We start from the raw sequence: 22020 nt of genomic DNA on the forward strand, positions 1-22020 counted from the left end.
TTCATGGAGCATTCGTTTTGAATTCGATTTATTATACTTGTTAATATGTTTCCAGTAAAAAAATAATATAATAAAATGAACACAGAGAGAAACAGCAACGAACACCTCTCTAATTCTTAAACCTTGGTTGTACATACTTTCATCGAGTATTGAACGCTGCACGGGTATTAGTAATACCAATTTGCACATGTAATTAAAATAGTTGAATTATTGTATTATATCTTACACATGATTTATCGAGCAATTAAGAATTTTTTTATTTTAAGTATAAATTACAGATTTCAGAAAAAAATCATTATCAATTAAAACGGGTTATCTTATTTGCAAACCAATTAATCCATACGGAAATATTATCGTCAATTAATATGATTAAATTGGATCACCAAATATAATTAATTATTTGGAAAGAAAAATTACACCCTTAATGTAATGATCACATCAGCAACATGAATTAAAAAAAAATCTTCTAAAAATCTTGTATATGTTTATATATTGAGGCTAATATTGCGTTTAAATAAATTATCAAGACAAAAATTAAGACAGATTTAGTTATTTTACTAAAAAAATATAAAAGTTATGCAACGTAAATCGAATATATTTTTACAACTAGTAAGAAATAATATTACCAAATGACTCAGTTTCATGAAGATGTATAATCAACATTTGATTATAAATATAAACTTTCTTATGAATTTAGTCGTTGAAAGAAATCATTAAATATTTTCAAAAATATACAGGTATAAATACGAATTATCATCCTTAAATCATGGATATTGTAAAAGTACTTTAGATTTTATTGTTATTACCTAGACATAAGTATTTACAACATTAGTTGGAGACAGACAGGGTCGCAGCAAAGAAATCTTGCGCCACTGACAAAAGTGGTTAAATTTTCATTTCAAGAAAACCTTATTGCGTCTGGGTCCGTCGCCCCCTCCTGGTTGGAGCATATCACATTTATTGCTTAAGATTTAAGTCTTAAAACGTCTTTAATTTAATTATTTTTTGAGTCTACTTTAATGACATCTCGTAAATTATACTGTTATATTTTAGAATATTTAAAATCATTTTTTTTTAATATTATAGACTTACAACCAATCAAATCTATGTTAAAGTAATCACGTTTTAATAGTAATAAAATGGGTATTATCTAAGTTAACTCCAGCATGTTAACAATTTATAACTTAGACTGAACATTGTAATAATAGTTAAAAAAAAAAGTAATTGTTAGGAAATTAAAAAGAAAACAATAAAATATAATATTTTCGAAATCGTTACAAAACTATAAATAGACATTAATAAAAAAAATCTTTAAGTTTGATTATTAAAATTATTACACTGCATTTTTCATTTATATGTATCATTATTTTTGTATATATTTAGGTGCTAAAAAATTGAAATTTTATACAGTGGAACTTCGCTTAACGAGCATAATTTATTGTAAGAAAAATGACTCGCTTAACGAGCGACGTTTCGCATAACGAGTGACGATGAGAAGAGATGTTTTTAAAACTTGTATATACATATGTGTATTTTTCAATATGTTTCACTATACGAGAAAAAATCCGGAAATTTTGAAACAGATTAAAATCGTTAAGCAAGGTTCGACTGTATTACTTAATGAATGAATATTTCATTGAATTCACGAAAATATATCAGTGTAAAATGCTGAAATATAATTGCTAAATGAACAGACTTTCAGCATTTCCCAAGAGCGTTGCATTAACAAATGGACTATTGCATTATAAAGTTTCATATTTAGGTAATCTACGTACGATTTCCAATTGCAAGCAACAAAGAAAGTTGAGTGCAAATACACGGAAAATTGTTGATAACGACTATTAGAAACATAAAACTGAATCTTTTTAAATATTTTTGTGAACCGCATAATATTCAGATTGAAAATCCTACTCGACCCTGTTTCTGTGTAGTTTTTTTCATTGTGGGTTTATTTTTTTTGTTACGAGCAGTAAAATTGGATTTGATGGGAGCCAGTTTCGTGAATATTCTTAATTTTAACGAATTCCAATGTGCGGTGTATATAAATGGAAAAGGGAAAGGAGCTTGTGAATGTGTAATGTAATGTACGTTGCATGCTCGAGTGCTTGGATATGTACGTTTTTCTGCCATACGAAAGATGATTACGGGGCACGTGAAATTCTGGTTTTAATTTAACACCAGTACGTACAAGCATAAATAAAATGGAACTTCGTTCTCTCTGGTATTTTTTTGTTGTTGTTATTGTTGTTTCATTCCGTGTATTTCATTCCATCTAGCGTACACACAAACACATTTTCCTTTTGTATCTATGGAGGAGCAGGTGAATACACTTGTAATGCATTTGCGGCAGGTACCTGCATAGCTGCGAAGGTCAGACGAATACACATACAATTTCAAAACCCTACGCACGCACTACTGAGCAGCAGCAGAAGCAACAGCCCTTTGAAGTAATAACTGATTCATAATTAAATTTATTCCATATTCATCCATTCATCCTGCTGCTCTTTCCAAATACTGTACGTTCATCATTCCGTCCATCATTTGACATGTATTCCTTTCTGCTAGCAAAGTAAAAATATCACGTGAATTCTGAACATTGCTCGGATAAATTTTATATTTTCCTTGAATTACCACTCATTTTATATCACCTTCACAAACATGTCGACTATATCCGCAAATACATATTCCTTATTGTTTATAATTATTATTAGTTCAACTGTGTTTCTCATAGCTTAGTATTTTATACATGTTCGACTATTTGTTTCAATTTTTATATAAACTTTGAGCACAAACAAATCAAAATTTTATTTACAATTGAAAAACTGCAAATTAAAGATATTATTTAAATAAATTTACATCTCTAACGAAATATAACAAAGTAAATTGTAACAAAGTAATTTTCATTCTATATACTATTTTTTTATATGTTGTATAATTTTATTCACAATCAGTTCATCAATGTGAACATTGAATAAATTTAAGATCGCGGTTGACATTAAATGGATAATCTTTCCCAGTGGATAGTTACCATTATGATGAACTTCAGTAGGTTATTAATGTTCTGCGATTCCACTATTTCCTTTCACTGTGAATCTGCTGATATCATTAACACTGTCATTGTCCATCGACTTGGCTGAAGGTCCATATGCTGAACCTCATTCATTTCACTGTCTATCTGCGATGAACGATGGCCCTATTGCTGCAAGCACCGAGAGGGCTAACAAAGGGCCTGGCTTGACCAGGATTTGAATCGGCTCCTATATACGCCATATATACTAATTGAAAACATAATGTTATCACATATACTTATTATCCAAATATTTGTTTTTTAGATTTGCATAACTAATTAACTAACATATAACTAACTGAAATGTCCTATTGACCTTTTAATTAATTATATTGAAAATTTTAATTGTATTTTATTTCCTCAAAACAAATGAAAATCATCCAATTTATTTTATATAATATTTTTAATGAGTAATTGCTTATCCACTTGGACGACTAATTACAACCATTAGCTACAAATTAAATGAAGAAAATCTATTAATAGGATTAAATTGACGGAAATCACAAACATCATTAGGCTAATGATTTTAGTTACTAAATATCAACGATTACCAGAATAACAAGTAGATTTCAGAATCTTAGTTAATGTCACCTTGGTACCAATGATCACGTAATTATTATCTAAAGTTAAATCGAAGCGAATCGTTTGATGTTTTGGTACAAAATTTTACGAAAATTAACCTTGAATTAAAAACCAGTTCCAATTCGCAGTTACTTCTTCTATATATAATTATAATTATATAGTGTTTTCTTAAAATTAAAAAAAATCAAATGAAAATGTGATTTATTCATAATAATTGTTGTGCTAATTAATGCTATGACGGTAATTATTATTTTTTTTATATAATTAAGTTAATGGTATTTCGTTGCAGCAATTATCGATAATGATAATTAGATTTTAGAAACGTATACGACGCCGATCTAAACCCCGACCGTTTAATGACAATTGCAATTTACCCTAATTGCACTAGACGCCACGTGTATCTGAGTACAGCAAATTGATTAGGCGCCTGATTTTTTTTCTTACTTTTCTCTGCCAGCTAGACAGCAAAAATATATTTAATTTTACTATAGATGTAATTGAAATCGGAAGTTTTTCGATGCAAGGAGTTTTTATTGTAACCGGTTTAATTTTTCTTAGTAAACGCATATTAACCAGTTTATAAAAAAATGCTGTTCTTATTTAATTTGGAAATCGTGGAATGAAGTCCATTTTCAAAAAAACTATACGTCTATTAATCTAATTTACTTTCAATTGGTGAGTTTCTTTTACCAAAATACAAGTACAGTGAAACCTCGCTTAACAAGCACTTCGCTTAATGAGCAGAATGAATTGTAAGAAAAATGACTCGCATAATGAGCGACGTTTCGCATAACAAGTGAAGATAAGAAGTCCCGTCTGCTACATCATTTTTAAAACTTTTGAATATGTTTCACTATACGAGTATTTCACTTTATGAGTAAAAATCCGGAAAATTTGGATAATTTCGTTAAGCGAGGTTCCACTGTATATTAAAATAAATAAGCTAAAATAAATTCTTGATAACGAAAACAATTTTCAAAATACATACATTTCTAATGAGCTTTTTGTTCATTATTTATTTATTATCCAAACGTTACTTTTTTAAATAATTATATAATAAATGCATGTTCTCATCGCCCAAAGTAATTATTTTACTATGAAAAAAAAACTAGTTTTATCATTTCTATAGAAATAATTAGTTAGTAAGACACCATAATTGGGGTGTTTCTGATCATTTTATAAAGTTTATGAGATATAGAAGACATGCCAAAAAAAAAAACTGTTACAGATGATGATTTTAAGAGCGCATATTAATCTAATTATATTAATTAAAACTGGTTAGTTGTGCAAAGACCGGAAACGTCCTTATTATATACCATTCATTATTATTATTATTATTTTATTTGATGCTTCAATTTCAGGTGCTCGTCCAGCCCTCACGCATGCAAACTCATATATTTTGTCTACTCGAGAACACACGCCTTCACTAACTAATTCCTGTTGCTTCTGTCAAATTAAAGCATAATCTGTATTCATTTCAGTTTAATTGTTACGTATAAATAAACTTTTACATTTGTTAACAACCACATATTCTTTAAATACTAAATTTATGTTTTTTTCGTTTTCCATCTTATTTTACTTGTATGATTTTGAATGTCTAGTATAAGTTCAATTGATTTAGTTGACTTTAAATTTTAAGTGAACTTCTATAAGTCCGGTATACCATTAGCTATAAATGTATTTACTATAATCATAAACTTAAAAATATAATAATTCTTTAAGACGAAGAGGAATACAAATTTTCAGGAGTATGTCAGTTCAATATTAATGAAATTGTTGTTGATTTGTGAGATAGATATAGTGGATGAAATAACTGCGTATTCCTACGTTTGTATTGATTTGCATGTATAAGCTATAAACATTTTTAAGAGTACGCATCATCGGAATTGCAAAGCGTGTTTTGGGCACGTACAAAAGTGATCATCGTGGTTCCATCGTGCATTCTGTTTCTATAACGAACAATTAATGATGGTTGATTTAGAAGGTGATCCAGTCACATTCGACATCGTTAATGTTTAATTCATGTATAATGGAACGTAGATAATGAGCTAGGCTGATGGAAGGAAGGAGACGCAACGAAAGAAGCGCTCCTGCGAGGATGGTTGGAGAGAGGTTGTTTAAAAGTGGTGAGTTCCTGTTAATAAAACTGACCGGTCCTGGGCAAGGTACCGTTCCTTCCTTCTGTGAGAGAGCACACAGCAAAGTTTTCGTTTTCTTTTTGTGAAAAGGCGCGCAGGTTTACATAACTAGTGTATATATATATAGCAGAAGAGTCGACTTGACAAGATATACCATGCCAGCAGGCTCAATGACCGGACTCCGTCCATTGACCGGGGCCTCCATCGCACCGGAGCGGACAATACCCAGTTCCGGGATATTCACTCAACACATACATACATATATAAACACTCACACATATATGCCCATGGAACATCCATTCTCTTCGACTTTATTGCGTACCATTTCTGAATCTTATTCCGTCAACCAGAACACATCAACATCGATGATGAAGAAGGAAGAGGATGGTTGAACATTGCGCCAACCTCAAATTCGATTCCAACAAATTACATTTCCATCGCAAGAAATGGTGAAAAAAAGAAGCCAACCGACACGTGTGAATAGAGCAGGGTCGATTATTCAATCGTACAGAAAATGCACGATTCATGCTTAGGTATTGGAGCCACTTAATGTATATTCTTAGAGTCACTTGCTCATATCAATTTACTCTAAACGTTTGCATCAGTAATTGCATCAAATCAATTATTACACATGCTCAAGAAATCTTTCATCATCACCACCACCATTTCCTTCGGGGTTACCCAGTAAATTTCTAAAAGCGAGTATACACATATAGCAATTAATAATCTTAAAAAAATAAATCTTGAATCACACTTCAATTAGACTTAACTGTTATTTCGCTGATACCGGATTTAATCTAGAACACCATCAACTACGTATATTTTCCACTTTTCTATTTCTAGTTCTATACATTATATCACTGAAATACTTCTATAAACATGCAATACTTGTACCGACGTTTTTCTTTAAAATTTGTCTATATCTAAAATGTTTGGACAGTGAAATATGTGTTTTTTTTTTCAATTATTTATTGTGACCAAAACTATTCTAATTATTATTATTAATTACAAAACCCAATTTCTTGATAAATATTATATAAAACCGCACTATACTAATAATCTCATACCAAATATTTGTTACATAGCAAGTTTAATCCGGTAAGAAAGGATCTACTGGTTATTCAGTAATTAGGTTAAAAAATGTAAATTCAAATGCCCTAAAAAAATGAATAACTACAGCAAAGAGAATTGATGATAAATAGATATTTCTTAAATAAAAATAATTTTCACGCGAGAGAAACGTTTATGGGAAATCATTAAAGTTCAAATATAATGAAGAGATCGGAAACCGTTAATTTAAAACGTAAAAAGCTGAAGCACCATTTTGCGCAACATCTGTAAAACACCAGACATTAAATCCATCTAACCGCTAACACTTCTTCTGTTAATGGATTCGCATATGTTCGTATATTAAGGTGTCGCCTTTAACGGTACACACATATTTTGCATTCGAAAATACATCAGGTATGTTTACATCCTTCGCCATGAGCCAGCAATAAATACTCAATGCAATCTTCTCAATTTACCAAAATATTTGAACTTTTAGTTGAAACAATATTAAATATTTTCACTTGAGATATTGTCTGTTAATTGTTAATAACAACTTCAGTTAAAATAATATAATTCCAATGCCCACGGATGTCGATTAACGATAATTAATATGGAATTGTTAACGTTATGGTAAATATCTTGCATTCGATTAAAATTGCAAATGTAACATTTAGAAGCAAATGATTCTTTCTCCAGGAATGTAATGCGCTTTTATTCAGCAATTACGGAACACATGCAGTATTATAAGATATGAAATGATACTGTTGAGCAAGGAAATTTAATGACGATGATAACATTATATAAGCAAAAGTATATTCTTCCTCAATCGGGGGCATAATTAAATAGAACGGCAACCTCTAAATCGTCCTTTGAATTTAATTATTCATAACCCGTTATGTAATATATAATAGTATATCACTATTTGTGAGATGTCGAACATAGTTATCACTCAAATCAATTGCCTGTATTTATAATAATATATATTAGAAATTGATTTTAAGATATACTACTTTTTTATAATCATATATTAACTTCTTTATAAATTCTATATTATTGCAAAATGCTTTATTCGGAATGGCCACCTTTTACATCAGGATTTCCGTTTACTTATTTACTTGTGTCGATTTTCTGCTCAGTACTACGCTTTGCAATAATTATTTCTTTCTTAAAATAAATTGTATAATTTGCATCATTCAACAATACTTCGTTTTGTTTTTAAATATTCAACGTAAGTTGTTTCTATTGGTTATGCCATTAAACAGGTTTTCTCAACTACTCACAAGTTTTAAGACCACAGTAAAAAATGTAAAACATTAAGAAAACTTTACTTCATCGACTTACAAGCAAGAAAATAGTTTATTTAGCTTATGACTGAATATGTAATATATATATTATAGATTAATGTCTTCATAGTTAAGCCAAATCCTATTTATTGGTATCTATCTATATAAAAATAGACAAAATACTTGTTCAGTTAATCTCAGAAAGTTTTGGACCCTTTTCTTGTTATTTTATTGAATATGCAACTTCTATAACAATATGTGTATAATAAAGTAATAAATCATATTATAATAAGCATTTATTTTAAATCCAAATCTTAAATACCGATGTGCGATAATAAATTTGTTCAAAAATTATTTTAAAAATAACCAAATATATTTTAGAAATAACTTAGATTATTTTCGTTTTGTAAAGTTGGTCATTCCAGATTGTCAAGTAATACTATACATATATATATTTATTATTATAGGTTATTAAATTGATAATTTTAATAAAAATAATTCTTTAGATAATATCCACTTAAAATTGCTTCAAATTTACAAGTGAATTGTAAAGATGTCATCAATACCGTCGACCAGCAAGGAGGGTAAGTAGTCATGAATGTTTTTTTTATATTTATTGGAAATTTCCTATTGGTCATGTTTATGCAGAAGAGAAAGAAGAAAATTCAAAAAACAAAGAGGGTTTGGCATCCAAGATTGATGCCCTGACCAGTTTCCTCAGTGAAAAATTTAGTTTGGAGGAACAAAAACATGTATTGGAGTCTCCGACAATTGATGAAGTAGTGAAGTTCATTCAAAGTGGGAAATGCAAGAATATAGTTACCATGGTTGGAGCTGGGATATCGACTTGTAAGTAACATTTAAATATAGTACGTAAATAAATAAATATTATAATTAAATACTTTATTTGATGCTTTGAAAACAAATTATATATGTGAAACATATTTAATTTATAAAATATCCTTAATTTGCAAGGGAAGTACTTGCATATTCAATTTAAAATGTTTGTATAAATTTTATAAATGTATTGATGTTTTATTACAGCTGCTGGGATTCCAGATTTTCGAACCCCTGGCTCTGGATTATATGACAACCTACAAAAATATGATTTACCACATCCTGAAGCTATATTTACTCTAGATTATTTCTTCATGAACTCAAAACCATTCTTTATGCTTGCAAAGGAGCTATATCCAGGAACTTTTAAACCCTCAAAGAGCCATTATTTCATTAAATTATTGGAGGAGAAAGGCCTTCTGCTGAGGCATTACACTCAAAATATTGATACATTGGAGAGAGTGGCTGGTGTGTCTAACGATAAGCTTGTAGAAGCTCATGGGACATTTCACACTGGTCACTGCCTAGGATGTAGGAAGGAATACAGTCAAGATTGGATGAAAGTAAGGATATTCAATGATGAAACTCCGATTTGCGAAGATTGTCCAGGTGTTGTCAAACCCGACATCGTTTTCTTTGGAGAAAACTTGCCCTTGAGATTCTTCAAACTGGCCAAAAGTGATTTTAAAAAGTGTGATTTATTGATTATAATGGGATCTTCTTTGACAGTCCAACCGTTCGGTTCGCTTCCAGAGAGGTGAGATCTTCAAACAATTTTTTGTTGAATGACAAAACATTGATTTTCTTTATTTCTACACAACAGGGTTGCTAGTTCTTGTCCTCGAGTGCTAATTAATAACGAGAAGGCTGGAAATTTGGAATTTGATAATCCAAATAACTATAGAGATATATTGATGGAAGGCGACTGTGATTTACAGTGTCAAGTCCTGGCTGACAAACTAGGATGGAGTGTACGTACATATTTGTTGGTTGTTTATAAATTGTATACATTTATGTTTTGTCTTTTCATAGGATGAATTAAAAGAATTAATTATAAGAGAACACAAACTGATTGACGATAATATCCAGAAGACCGACGCTAGTGCAAAGAAGTAAAAAGCAAAACTAGTCAATTATATTTTTAATTATTTTAACATGAATGTGCATTATTTTATATTTTTTATGAATTTTATTACAAATATTTTAAATAGGTTATTGTTTAACCGACAAAATATATTATTTAATTGACGAATGCCATTTTCTTAATAGCTCCTTCCAAACAGCGTGTAGAATTGCGGTTTCTTCTTGCAATCAGGATGGATACATTTATCCGTAGCATTAATATTTGCAGGTTGCTCCAATGGTATGCATAAGGACTTGGCACCCATAGATGGTGCTCCAGGTTCAGCCGTCTCGCTATCATCTCTGTAACCAAAAATGATAAAGATGTACAAGAGCATTGAGTAAACTTTATTATTACCTCGCGCTATCAGCTTTAATCTTTTCTTCGCAATCGATGTCGCCGCAGAACGGAGCCAAAATTATGTTCTTTTTATCGAGATTTGGTCCAAACTGTGACCAATCAGTTAACGTCACTTTATGAGTATCCAAGTCTTTGCAGGCGCTATAATAAAATGTTATTTATAAGTTCATTTAAAATTAAGTGGCCTAATTGGATTTACACTTACTTATCATATAAGTTCTTTTGGATAGCCTCCAAAAGATTAGCCAGGTCTTTAGCAGCGGATTCGCGTTTAATCGTGATTTTTTCACCGGTGTCACGACGAACTGCAACCAATTGTTTGTTCTTCATGTCCTTTGGACCGAGCTCCACGCGGATTGGAACACCCTAAAATATGATTCAAGTTAAAACAGTCCTAGAAAAATAGATATTTACCAATAAACCTTTAATTCCCAATGATTAAACTTCCAACCTGGAGAATAATTGTCACGATAATCGCCTTTGACACGAACACCTGCTGATTTCAGTTCAACTTCTAAAGCGTCACAGGAGACTTGAAGTTCCTTGCGATCAGCTTCAGATAAGCTAGCCGTGATCCCGCACGGAACAATTGCAATTTGAACGCTAGCAACTCTTGGTGGTAACACTAATCCTTGATTATCGGCATGCACCATAATCATGACACCTAAAATATGTACATTAGATATAAATAATAACGAAATATGGTTATCAAAATGTACCTATAGTTCTTGTCGTGATACCCCAGGAGTTCTGATAGACGAACTTCTTCTCCTGAGTCTCGGGGTCTTCATAGATGATGTCGAACATCTTCGAGAAGTTTTGTCCAAGGAAATGAGATGTGGCGCCTTGAATAGCTCGTCCACTAGCAGAGACGAAAGCTTCCACTGTGTACGTGAAATCACCTCCAGCGAACTTTTCCTTTTCGGTCTTTCTGCCCTTAACAACAGGAATGGCAAGAAGGTCCGTGTACACTTGTGCGTACAGGTCCAGGATGGTCTTCACTTCCACTTTGGCTTCTTCAGCGTTCGCATATGCCGTATGTCCTTCTTGCCACAGGAACTCTCGTGTTCTCAAGAACGGTTGAGGATGTTTGAATTCCCAGCGCTTTTTGTGATAAAGTAATTAAATATATCATGATCATTTCATATCTAAAAAGTACATACCACGACGTTGTTCCATTGGTTTAATTTGATTGGTAAATCTCTATAAGATTGTATCCACTTGGCGTACGCGGGATACATAACAGTTTCGGATGTAGGACGGACTGCAATGGGTTCGGCCATATCAGAATCTCCTGATTTTGTTACCCATGCTACCTATAAAATAATTCTCTCTGTATTTGATTGTGAAACACATTGCAAACAAAACGTACCTCTGGGGCGAAATCAGCAATATGCGTTTTTTCCTTTTCCAACACAGCTTTCGACACAAAAATGGGGAAGTAGCAGTTCTGCACACCAAGTTTCTTGATTTCTATATCAAACCAATCTCGGATCGCTTCCCAAACGGCAAACGACCATGGTCTAAAGATATAACAACCCGACACGTCATAATATTCGATCATTTCTCCTTTAGTGATCACCTGAGAATACCAATCTGACAAATTCTCTTCCTTCTTAGCCTCCAAACCCAAACGAGTTTGCTTCTTTCCTGCTCCATCTTCGACCTATATAGGAAAACTTAAAATTATTGTATACTCTTTTAGAAAAATATTAATTTATCACCTTGTTCACATCAACAACTTTCTTTTCTTTAGGCTGTGCTTTCTGCTTTACAACCTTTTCTTTAACCTCTTTCGGTTTACTGGGAGTCCTACCTGCGACAGGAAAATCAGTGCCGGTCAAAGTTTTGTATTGAACTTTCAACTCTAACAAGACTTTAACGGCGCTATCGATTTCATCCTTAGATGCTTTCTGAGTCTTTAAATTCCTGACCAAATCCCCTTGAGCCGTAACTTTAGCGGTCAATTCATCCTTTGCTGAATCTCCGGAAGCTCCAGAATCAGTAGCAGGAGGTGGGGATACTGGAGATGGGGCAGAAGGTTGCATACCTGGTTTCCAATCTTTACCAGTAGCAGATTTAAAATCGGCTTTCAATGCCAAAAGTTTTTTCACTTCGACATCCACAGCACATTTATCGGCCTTTTCTGCAATTATTTCAATAATTAATATAAATCTAAAAAAGCAATATTTTACTTTTAACTTACCAGTTTTCAATTGACGAACTTTATCTCCTTGCTTGGCAATTTCACTCAACAATTTGTCTTCAGAATTAACTGCTGTAGTGCAAACATCTTTGATTGGAGCCATTCCAGGTTTCCAATCCTTACCAGTCGCACTTTTGAAATCTGCTTTCAACGATAGCAACTGCTTCACTTCGACATCGATTGCAGCCTTATCCGCCTTTTTGGACTTCAAATCTCGCACTTTCTCACCTTGAGACGCAATTTTTTCGAGCAATTCGTTCTCACCACTTGGAGGCTTAGCTGGGCATATGGCGATTACAGGCCCCGAACTTTTTGTATCCGGAGTCCAATCTTTACCAGTCAAAGCTTTGAAATCAGCTTTGAGAGCCAACAGTTGCTTCACCTCGGCGTCGATCGCTGCTTTATCAGCTTTCTTCGATTTAAGCTCTCTAACTTTGACACCTTGCAGAGTGATCTTGGCTAATATTTCACTATTGTTTGGCGATGACGATGACGCAGGGCAAATAGTTGCAGCAGGTTCTGGTTTCCAATCCTTGCCAGTCGACTCCTTATATTGAGCTTTCAAAGCCAGTAAAGCTTTCACTTCAACATCGACTGTTCCCTTATCAGCCTTTTCAGACTTCAATTTCCTTACCTTAAGTCAGAAATATTTTAGATTACTATTAAATATTCTATCAGTCAATCTTACCTTTTCGCCTTGTGCTGAAATCTTTGAACTTAAATCGTCAGTGTTACCAGAGGTTGGAGCTGATGCCACGCAACCAGGTTTCCAGTCAGATTTAGTTAACTCTTTGTATTCAGTCTTAAGTGCCAATAGAATCTTTACCGCACTGTCGATATCGGCTTTAGGAGATTTTTGAGTCTTCAAGTTCCGCACAGTATCACCTTGCTTCACAATTTCATCATTAATATCAACAGCAGTTCTGCTTGGTTTCGGCGAGCCTTGTTTGCTAGATCCACTTTCCTTACTCTAAAAAAATAACATTCAATATAATTGCAGCAATAAAAAGTCTATAGATTAGATAGGTTAAGACCACTAATAAATACTAAATAATCGTTGCAGCATAAAAAAAAGATTTTTTTTAAATTTATATAACGAAATATTCAACTCAAATTTACCAAATATGTTAAATTGAATAAAAGCACATATGTGTTAAACTGTCTTCGATCACAGATGTACGTTTTCTCTTAACTGAAGTTTTACTTTCACTGGTGAACAATCACGACTTTCACCGGTTCGTTCTAGATTAATAAAACAAAAATAGTAGGTCAATATGGAATCAGTTTTACCTGTTTATTAGTGGTCTGCACTTTGGAAGCTGTTACGTTCGCGGTGGGCGTTTCCTTTGTATGACCATCTGGAATATAGAACAAAACGATTGGCTGTTCGACATTGCTGAACTCGCTTGGAGGACTGTATGGTACATCGACTCTGAAGAATCCTTTACGTTGCAATTGGATGATATCGCCTTCCTTCAAATTCCTCAATTCTGGATCTCCGAGCATCTTGACTTCTCTCTGAAAAAATGAATAAATAAATTATAAATATAAAATTTGTATTTGCCACAAGATTTATAATATATTTAAATAATTTAATATGTATAAACGGATAACTGCATCAACACATACCCTTGTTTCGTGTCCAACAAAGTCTTTGAAATCATCATCCTTGCCCAACAATGGTTTGCTCATGATATGATCGAAATAAACGCACCAAGTCGGAGTGAACTCCGCCTTCGCTGTTTCAGCCAACCACGTGAGTTTAACTGTTTTCTTGTAATCTTTGTTATCCAAGTTGGGTTCGGCTTCAACAGACGTTACTTTTCCATTTTGTCTGCAAATAAAATGTACAGTATAAATTTTCTCTTCGAATAAAATTAATAGACAATAACATTACTTGTTGATTTTCTTGATCATTAAGTTACCCCAATTAATAAAGGTAGTATTTTCGCCCTCCTTCAAGGACTCGGCATCGGCACCATCGATCAATATCTTTGGACCAACCCACACATCTTTGTTCCCGATTTTAGTATCCTTGGGATGTTTGGGCACAGAAGTCTTTTCTTCCTTAACACCCTTTACGATAATTGACACAGGATTTTCGTGTTCTAGAGCGGTGAATCGCGGAGCAATAGGATCAATGACCTTCTTGTTGAACGCCCAGATCTTGTCCCATTCCATGAAGACAACAGAACGACTTGATCCCTGAGCAATGATAAACTGCTTCAAACCTTCCACGGTCATACCTCTGCGAAGAACACCGCGTACTGTCGGCATTCGTGGATCATCCCTACAAAATTAAAAATTAATATTATATTGAAACATTAACTATAGTTATTTACCATCCATCGACGAGACCTTCTTGGACGAACCAAGTAAGTTTCCGTTTACTCAATACAGTGTTGGTCATGGACAGTCTACTATATTCCCAGATGTATGGCTTTCTAAGACCTAAAGCATCTATGAACCAGTAAAATTGGGCATCCCTGTCATGGTATTCCATAGTACGAAGAGTGTGAGTAACACCTTCAATTGCGTCCACAATTGGACAAGCGAAATCATAAGTTGGATATACTCTAAAAGTATTCAATATAATAAATAGATGAAATTGCATTTAATCACATTTTATGTACTTGTATTGTGTTCCAGTCCTAGGATGCGGTTCGTTCTTGCACCTATAGATAGTGGGATCCCTCATGCAACCATTAGGGCTTTGCATGTCAATCTTAGCCCTCACGCAACATTGTTGACCCTTTGCGGAACCTTTCACCATTTCATCCCACATAGCGCGATTCTTTTCGTATGCTAAAAACAGTATTCATTTACATAGTTGAATTAAGTTAACAGATATCCCTACAATTATTCCTGTTGACGCTTTCCATCTTTTGGTCTCTCTGCTCTTTCATCATTTCCGCATTTGTATCGTCTACATAGGCTGTGCCATTTTTGAGCATTTTCTCGCAATACTCGATCATAAGATCGAAATATTGTGATGTATGCGTGAACATATCCGGTTTGATCTCAAGCATAGCCACATCTTCGAGGATGACTTTCTCGAAATGGACGTTCTCCTTAGCAGGATTGGTATCGTCGAATCGCATGATCAACTTTCCATTGAAAGCTTGCTGGTAGTACTGATTAAGCAGGGCAGCCTTAGCATGGCCAATGTGCAGATAACCAGATGCTTCTGGAGGAAAACGGACTATCACTTTACCCATCTCCGCACCAGGCAAATCTACAAATTTGCCTTCTTGAGCGCGGCCGCTTTTGTCCGCTGTCTGTCTACTCGAAACCGGACTCATAACAGCCTTAACATCTTCCGGTATACAAGTAAGAGCATGACCGAGATCTTGCTGTCCCTTTATGAAATTATACCAACGCAAAAGATTCACTGGCGCTTCCTTCTTTGAAACCAAACCTTGCCATTGCTTATTAGCTGTAATACAAAGCCATTTCAAATCTCATGAGCAAGATAACAAATTATGACAATTAATACCATATAGTACACCAAAAATTGAAATATCAGCAATTGTTAACCTCTTGCAAGCTAAGTAAGTCATTGAAGTCAAAGCTTTATTTAGATATTCCAGACTAGCTGTGAAATTTGCTTTGGAAAGTAATGGTCCTGTCGAGTAGTTCAACCAACTATCAACCTGTGACTTCTCCAGGGCATTCTCTCCATAACATCCATCCTCATCTGTGAGTTTAGCAAGAACTCTGCACATTTGGATATCAGATGAACATTGATATTTATCACCATGTTTATCGACAGCAGACTCTGTGCTCCATTTGATGCTGGCCACATTTTTATATTGTCCCTCAATATATTTAGCAAACAGGAAACCACCTGGACAGAGAGAGAGTCAATATATAAATAAATCATAACCTAATTTGGAACACGTTACTTACCCACGGGTGGACTCGTTTTCGAACATGTAATATTCATTTTATGTTCGTTCCAATTAGAAATCCCACTGAAGTAAGTTTCTGTGAAAATAAAATGATGCAATATTTAATTTCAAATATGCTCTGCGCTCGACAGATAACACCTCATACCCTATAGGCAACCAACAACGTGTTCAAATCAGTCCCAGCTGAGGTGTCAGCATAGAATAAAAAATAAGACTTCAAACCTGAACAGCAGCAAAGGAACAATAAAAAATAAATTAATTTTTTAATAATTCTAATGATTTAATTTGATATGATTATTTGATTACCTAACAAATATAGGAAATTCTCATATTTAAAAAAATAAATGATAAGAAAATAAATTACAAGAAATATGTTGGCAAAACTGTTTTATTATTTGAAAAAGATGCGTAATATTATTTATAGTCACTGTATATAACTTTATTTAATTAAATTAATAGAATATAGATTTAAAAATTTGAGAAGTACGTATAATAATTGTGTTAAAATACTAGGAAATTCTTTTCATTATTTTGTATATTTCGAATGCTTGAAAGATTATGAAAAGTTCAAATCATATAATTTAAAACCAAATTTTATGAAGAATTATATTTTTTTTGATATATTTAAATATTTGTAGAGAATTATATATAATCATACCAATATTCTGAATGGTATGAGAAATGTATATCTTTCCTGTCGCGCGTTAATACCGATTAATGTGTAACAGCAAACAAATCGATTTGTTCATTTTTCAGCAACTCGGTACTTCATTATATTTGTTTAAATTTTTTTAACATTCAACATTGAAACGTGCGACCTCCAATTAAATTGATAATAAAGTACAACTTCATCCCTAAAGGATGGCAAGAACATGCATAGAGAAGAGGGGCGGCATACGTCGCCGCCGCCACCGTCTGGATCAATAAAATCCAATTGCGCTCCAGGTTCTATCTAATGCAGTCGACGAGGCACAATACACGTGAAGGAGGTCGGATGGCTAGCTGCAATTAAGAATCGATAGTTCAACAGGGAGAAGCAAAAAAAAGAGTGTACTTATTACGTCTTCAATAGGAAATGTTGCACAGGAATAGTGTTTATAGTTTCAACTGAGATAAAATGCCCAAGCAAATCGAGTTTAGTGTGGTCTATGTAACAGGTACCGAAAATAATATAATTTCTCAATTTTTATTTTTTTTATCCGTTTCTGCTTGAAGATGAGGATCCCAAATTCAAAGCAAACGAATTAAACAATCATGGACCGACGGTCAAAGGATGGCAATCGCAAAAGAACTGCGACTATCCTCAGGAAATCATCATACAACTAGCGAAGCGATGCTACCTGAGCAAGATACAGCTGCTGATGCATCAGTATCTGATACGTAATATTTGTTAATATTAATAGTATTTAACATTAATGTTTTGACATATTTACAGCATCAAAGGTGGAACTGTTTGCAAGTAACGAAGACACCAATACCGTGGTGGACGTGAACGGCATTAGTTGGGATTACTTGGGTTACGTAACTCTGTCCGATAACCAGAGCACTGGCTTCAAGAGTCGTGAGCTTAAATCGGCCAACGTTCCCACCACAATTGCTTCCTTCTTGAAGCTCAAACTCAGCAAAAATCATAACAACACTTATAACATACATAACCAGGTATTATACTTATATAATTAGTATAATTATTCTTCTAAACAAAAAAAATATATGCATTTGAACATTTAAATACAAATAAATATGATTCAATATAGAAATACTATTTTTTAGGTGAGTTTGATTGCTATCAACATACTTGGAATTGAAAAGGAAATGCCACGGAAATCGTCTTGCGGTGATGTTGTTGAATTGGATAAGCTCGATGCTATACTGAATGATCCCGATTACGTTTCGCCTTACGATGATCTGGCTTTTGACATGTATGTTGACGTTGAGGTCGCAAGGATTATTCGCGAAATGGAACTGAAGAAACACGTGGCAGTAATTAGTAAGTGTAATTAACAGATGAAATAATATTGCTATAATCAATTTTCGTAGACGAACGTTTTGAATATGCGAGGAAGCTGAAACAGGCTATGGAACAATTGAAGGAAGCAGGAGGGAAACTGGGTAAGTATGAATTGGAAAAGAGGCACGCCATCGAATTAGAAGATTACGAAAGAGCCAGCCACAAGAAGAATCAAATGGATGAGTTTAGGACCGGCATTTACCAACAGCTTAACATTGATCAGCTTTTAGAAATGAAAGGAGTATGAGATCCCATTTGGTGTCGTAACATTTACTAATTATTCATTTTGGACAGATTTGTCCGAAGAATGACGAATTTGCGGATGAGACTGATAAACAGCAACCCTTGTCACCGTCAGCTTTAAGAATACCGGATGGAAAGAGATCCACCTCACCTAGTGCTCCGCACATATATCATGCACCACCATCGCCTTTGCACAAGCACCAGAGCCCAAAGACTGGGTCTCCAAGCACTGGTAGTCCCACCAATCTGCAGCACCGAAATTCCTTCAGGAGGAGAAATAAATCGGCAGGATCCATAGTTAAATCGACTTACGAACAATACGAAGAAAAACCGTTGCCTACGCTAAGACAGTGAGTAGATCCCATAAACCTAAGAAGCGCACACCAATTGGCTTAAACGATGCGAGTACTTTTGATCTAACTTGGTCCTACATATACACATATTAAGTAAAATGTCAATAATTTTAGTTTAAATAAATAATATTAAGGATCCAGATAAGGATGAAACACTGAGCCTATAAATGCGGTAGACACAGTAAAACTTCTACAAACTTATTACTACCTCCAGATTAATGTTATTTTGAAGTTTTAATAAAGGACATTGTTATAATGTTAAAATAGTTTTAATAAAATCATAATATTTAAATAACATTATATGTATATTTATAAAGATAAAGTTATAAGTATAAGGAAGTAATATTTAAACTTAATACTTTATAAATTTTATATTTATTTTATTAAATAGTAGCATTAATTTTGATGATATATATTTTGTTATTAGAAGTTTAACTGTATGAAGAATTAAAAAAAGAACAAGAAATTGTTGCACTTCGACTATCATTGATCATTAAGTATACTAAGCTTGGTGATATTTCTAGTTCTCAAACGAATGAATTTTTAAGAGAATGCCAAATGGACATAGAACACAGAGCGGCGTCATCGAAGTTGACGGAACGTGAGAAGAAGCAAGCAGCGCTACCAATTCTTGTCTTCGGGGCGGAACTGGTTGAGAAGTTTTACTCGAAGCACTACCTAGACAAGGAGGAAGGTCTAAACTGCCTTAAAGATGATTTACTAGCTTACGACCATACCCGAATGCACACCGCCAACAAGACTGGAAGAGCAGCTATCTTTTTGCTGCACCGTGCACTTCGCGACAAGGTCTTCTCCGTTTACAACCTGGCGAACGAAGTTATACGTTTGTACTTTGTACAGTACATTCCTGGCAGGTTTGTAGACACGTAGAATTTATTAGCCTTTATATATTTAATTTCGATTTGGATTTAGAGTATCTCCAGCAGAGGTATCAAGAAGCGTGGATAAACTCCTACCAGAACTACTCACCAAATCAGGCGATACAAGCGCTCGCATCCATCATATGGCCGTCCACACCATACTTACTATGGCTGATTGCAAGGATGTCAGGTAATTACAATCAGCTGAATAATATTATATATTATATAACATGTACATTTATGTTTCAGGGCTTTACATTTGATTCCAGTGCATCTGAGCAGGCCGATCACAAGCAGCACTCATCCCAGACTTGCTTTGAGTCGCGCTGAGATGGTAGAACAATTGATCATCAATCAAGGAATATCAACTGATAAACAAAGGTATTCGTGTTTGAAAGAAAATGACTTTATCTAATTGCACCTCATTGCAGTGGCTTAACATGTCGAACTTTGTCGGAGTTCGGTTCGAGCGGTATCCACCATCCTGCTGAGGCTGTGAGAAAAGTCGCTGAGCGAATTCTAGTCTTAGTGTATAAGGTGAACCCGCGACTAGTGCGTAAACAACTTCCCCCAGATGATGACATTACCAGGAGGAATCTTCTTTATAGACAACTCTTCCATGAATTTGACAAAATCGATGTTGAGGTAGCATTTTAGCGAATTGACATATTGTTGCTATATAAGATTAATTACAGAGGAAGAAGGAACTATTAGAGAGAAATCGTCTAATTCAACAGTGCTCCATCAGCACAAATCCAGACTGTACCAGCCCCGAACCTCCCGTCCAAACGATAAATAAGTGTCAGAGCTCGTCTAATATAGCAAGCACATTCAGCTATGACCAGAACGGCACCGAACGTAAACCAGGTTACCAATTGACAAAGAGCATCAGCGGCGGTAATATCGTAAAGATCAACATGCAGACGACAAATAACGGTGATCTAACATTGGAGAGACATAACGCTAGCAGCGGAATTTCCACTCCCAGCAATAGTTCACAACGCGATGAAGAGGAGAAGTACAAGCTATCGCATCTAAACCTTGAAAAGAATTTTCAAACTCTGGAGTTTCAGACATTGCATATTCTGCGGTCAATCCGAGGCGAGCATCTTCCAGGTCAGTAATTCAATGAATTCGCACTACTGGCGCTCGTGTCCGATGCTGGTGCGCTGCAGGGAGTGCAGCCAGGTCGTCGAAGTTGCTTCACTCACCGATCACCTCCTGATGGAGTGCGAAAATCGTGATTTCTACACGCAGTGTTCGTCGTGTACGGAGGCCGTCAAAGTAGTTGAGTTACAGATACACGCGCTCCACTGTTCCGGTACAACATGATAAATACAATCACCATCAATTCCAACTAATGTCTTCTTCCAGAGATCGCCGAGGGCTGCAATCGCTGCCCTCTATGTCATGATAATTTGGAGGATGAAGAATTCGTATGGAAGCATCATCTGATGGGAGACAAACCGTGCGCGAAGAGCACGCGCACCAGGTCACTCCCAAAACAGGTCAAAATCAAGTTGTGAATAGATTTGCACAAATCTGGCAAAAATGCCATCTAGTCGCGGTTTTACCTATATTGTTATAAACAAATACAAGGTATTACTAATGTAAACGTCCATAAAATTTAATGTTAAATATTTTACATTTATATAATTATTATTCTCGCAATGCACTTGCGATTTCTTTATTTATATTGTGTTACCATTATATAGAATATTGTGATTATGTTCTTGATTATTAAATTCATTCACCTATAAGGTTTACTGTTATTACTATACGTAGGCTGATCAAATAGCAAATAATTATATATATCTGATTTACATGCTAAAATTCAACATTTATGTGCATCACTTTTTTTTTCAAATTTCCTAATGTCAAACTATTAACATGACTACAATAAACTATATATTTATAGTGTACTTAATAATTTGATGAAAATAAAATTGAAGAGTTTTCATATTTCCTATTAGTTAAT

The 22020-nt window shown here is 34.1% G+C and overlaps 3 protein-coding genes across 5 annotated transcripts; 2 read left to right on the top strand and 1 right to left on the bottom strand.

Moving 5' to 3' along the window:
• Nucleotides 1-8573: 8573 nt before the first annotated feature.
• On the top strand, nt 8574-10151 carry LOC108560532 (NAD-dependent protein deacetylase sirtuin-2). Its single transcript, XM_017918114.1, has 5 exons — nt 8574-8704; nt 8769-8969; nt 9165-9714; nt 9781-9928; nt 9990-10151. Exons 1-5 carry the CDS (start codon nt 8674-8676, stop codon nt 10071-10073), a joined length of 1014 nt encoding a protein of 337 aa, XP_017773603.1. The 5' UTR covers nt 8574-8673; the 3' UTR covers nt 10074-10151.
• Nucleotides 10144-16771, bottom strand: LOC108560530 (bifunctional glutamate/proline--tRNA ligase). 2 transcript variants are annotated; one of them, XM_017918113.1, is made up of 19 exons: nt 16703-16771; nt 16556-16633; nt 16143-16493; nt 15504-16082; nt 15280-15451; nt 14989-15222; nt 14544-14936; nt 14276-14480; nt 13937-14164; nt 13335-13616; nt 12647-13280; nt 12165-12586; nt 11813-12106; nt 11604-11756; nt 11160-11544; nt 10863-11104; nt 10646-10806; nt 10438-10581; nt 10144-10382 (listed from the first exon to the last, which is right to left on the bottom strand). In XM_017918113.1, the coding sequence occupies exons 2-19, from the start codon at nt 16590-16592 to the stop codon at nt 10220-10222; spliced, it is 5079 nt and encodes a 1692-aa protein (XP_017773602.1). In that variant the 5' UTR covers nt 16593-16633; nt 16703-16771; the 3' UTR covers nt 10144-10219. The 2 variants fall into 2 exon arrangements, with proteins under 2 accessions (XP_017773602.1, XP_017773601.1); XM_017918112.1 differs by having other exon boundaries at nt 16556-16734.
• A 685-nt stretch (nt 16772-17456) lies between these two features.
• LOC108560543 (centrosomal protein of 104 kDa) lies at nt 17457-21706 on the top strand. Of its 2 annotated transcripts, none has more exons than XM_017918134.1 (13): nt 17457-17714; nt 17773-17937; nt 17993-18216; nt 18328-18544; nt 18595-18806; nt 18860-19158; nt 19686-20036; nt 20095-20232; nt 20292-20423; nt 20474-20687; nt 20738-21060; nt 21116-21363; nt 21417-21706. In XM_017918134.1, the coding sequence occupies exons 1-13, from the start codon at nt 17675-17677 to the stop codon at nt 21566-21568; spliced, it is 2715 nt and encodes a 904-aa protein (XP_017773623.1). In that variant the 5' UTR covers nt 17457-17674; the 3' UTR covers nt 21569-21706. The 2 variants fall into 2 exon arrangements, with proteins under 2 accessions (XP_017773623.1, XP_017773624.1); XM_017918135.1 differs by having other exon boundaries at nt 19710-20036.
• Nucleotides 21707-22020: the final 314 nt, after the last annotated feature.

Source organism: Nicrophorus vespilloides, unplaced genomic scaffold (genome assembly GCF_001412225.1).
Source record: "Nicrophorus vespilloides isolate i.1.1-1 unplaced genomic scaffold, Nicve_v1.0, whole genome shotgun sequence".
NCBI lineage: Eukaryota > Metazoa > Arthropoda > Insecta > Coleoptera > Silphidae > Nicrophorus > Nicrophorus vespilloides.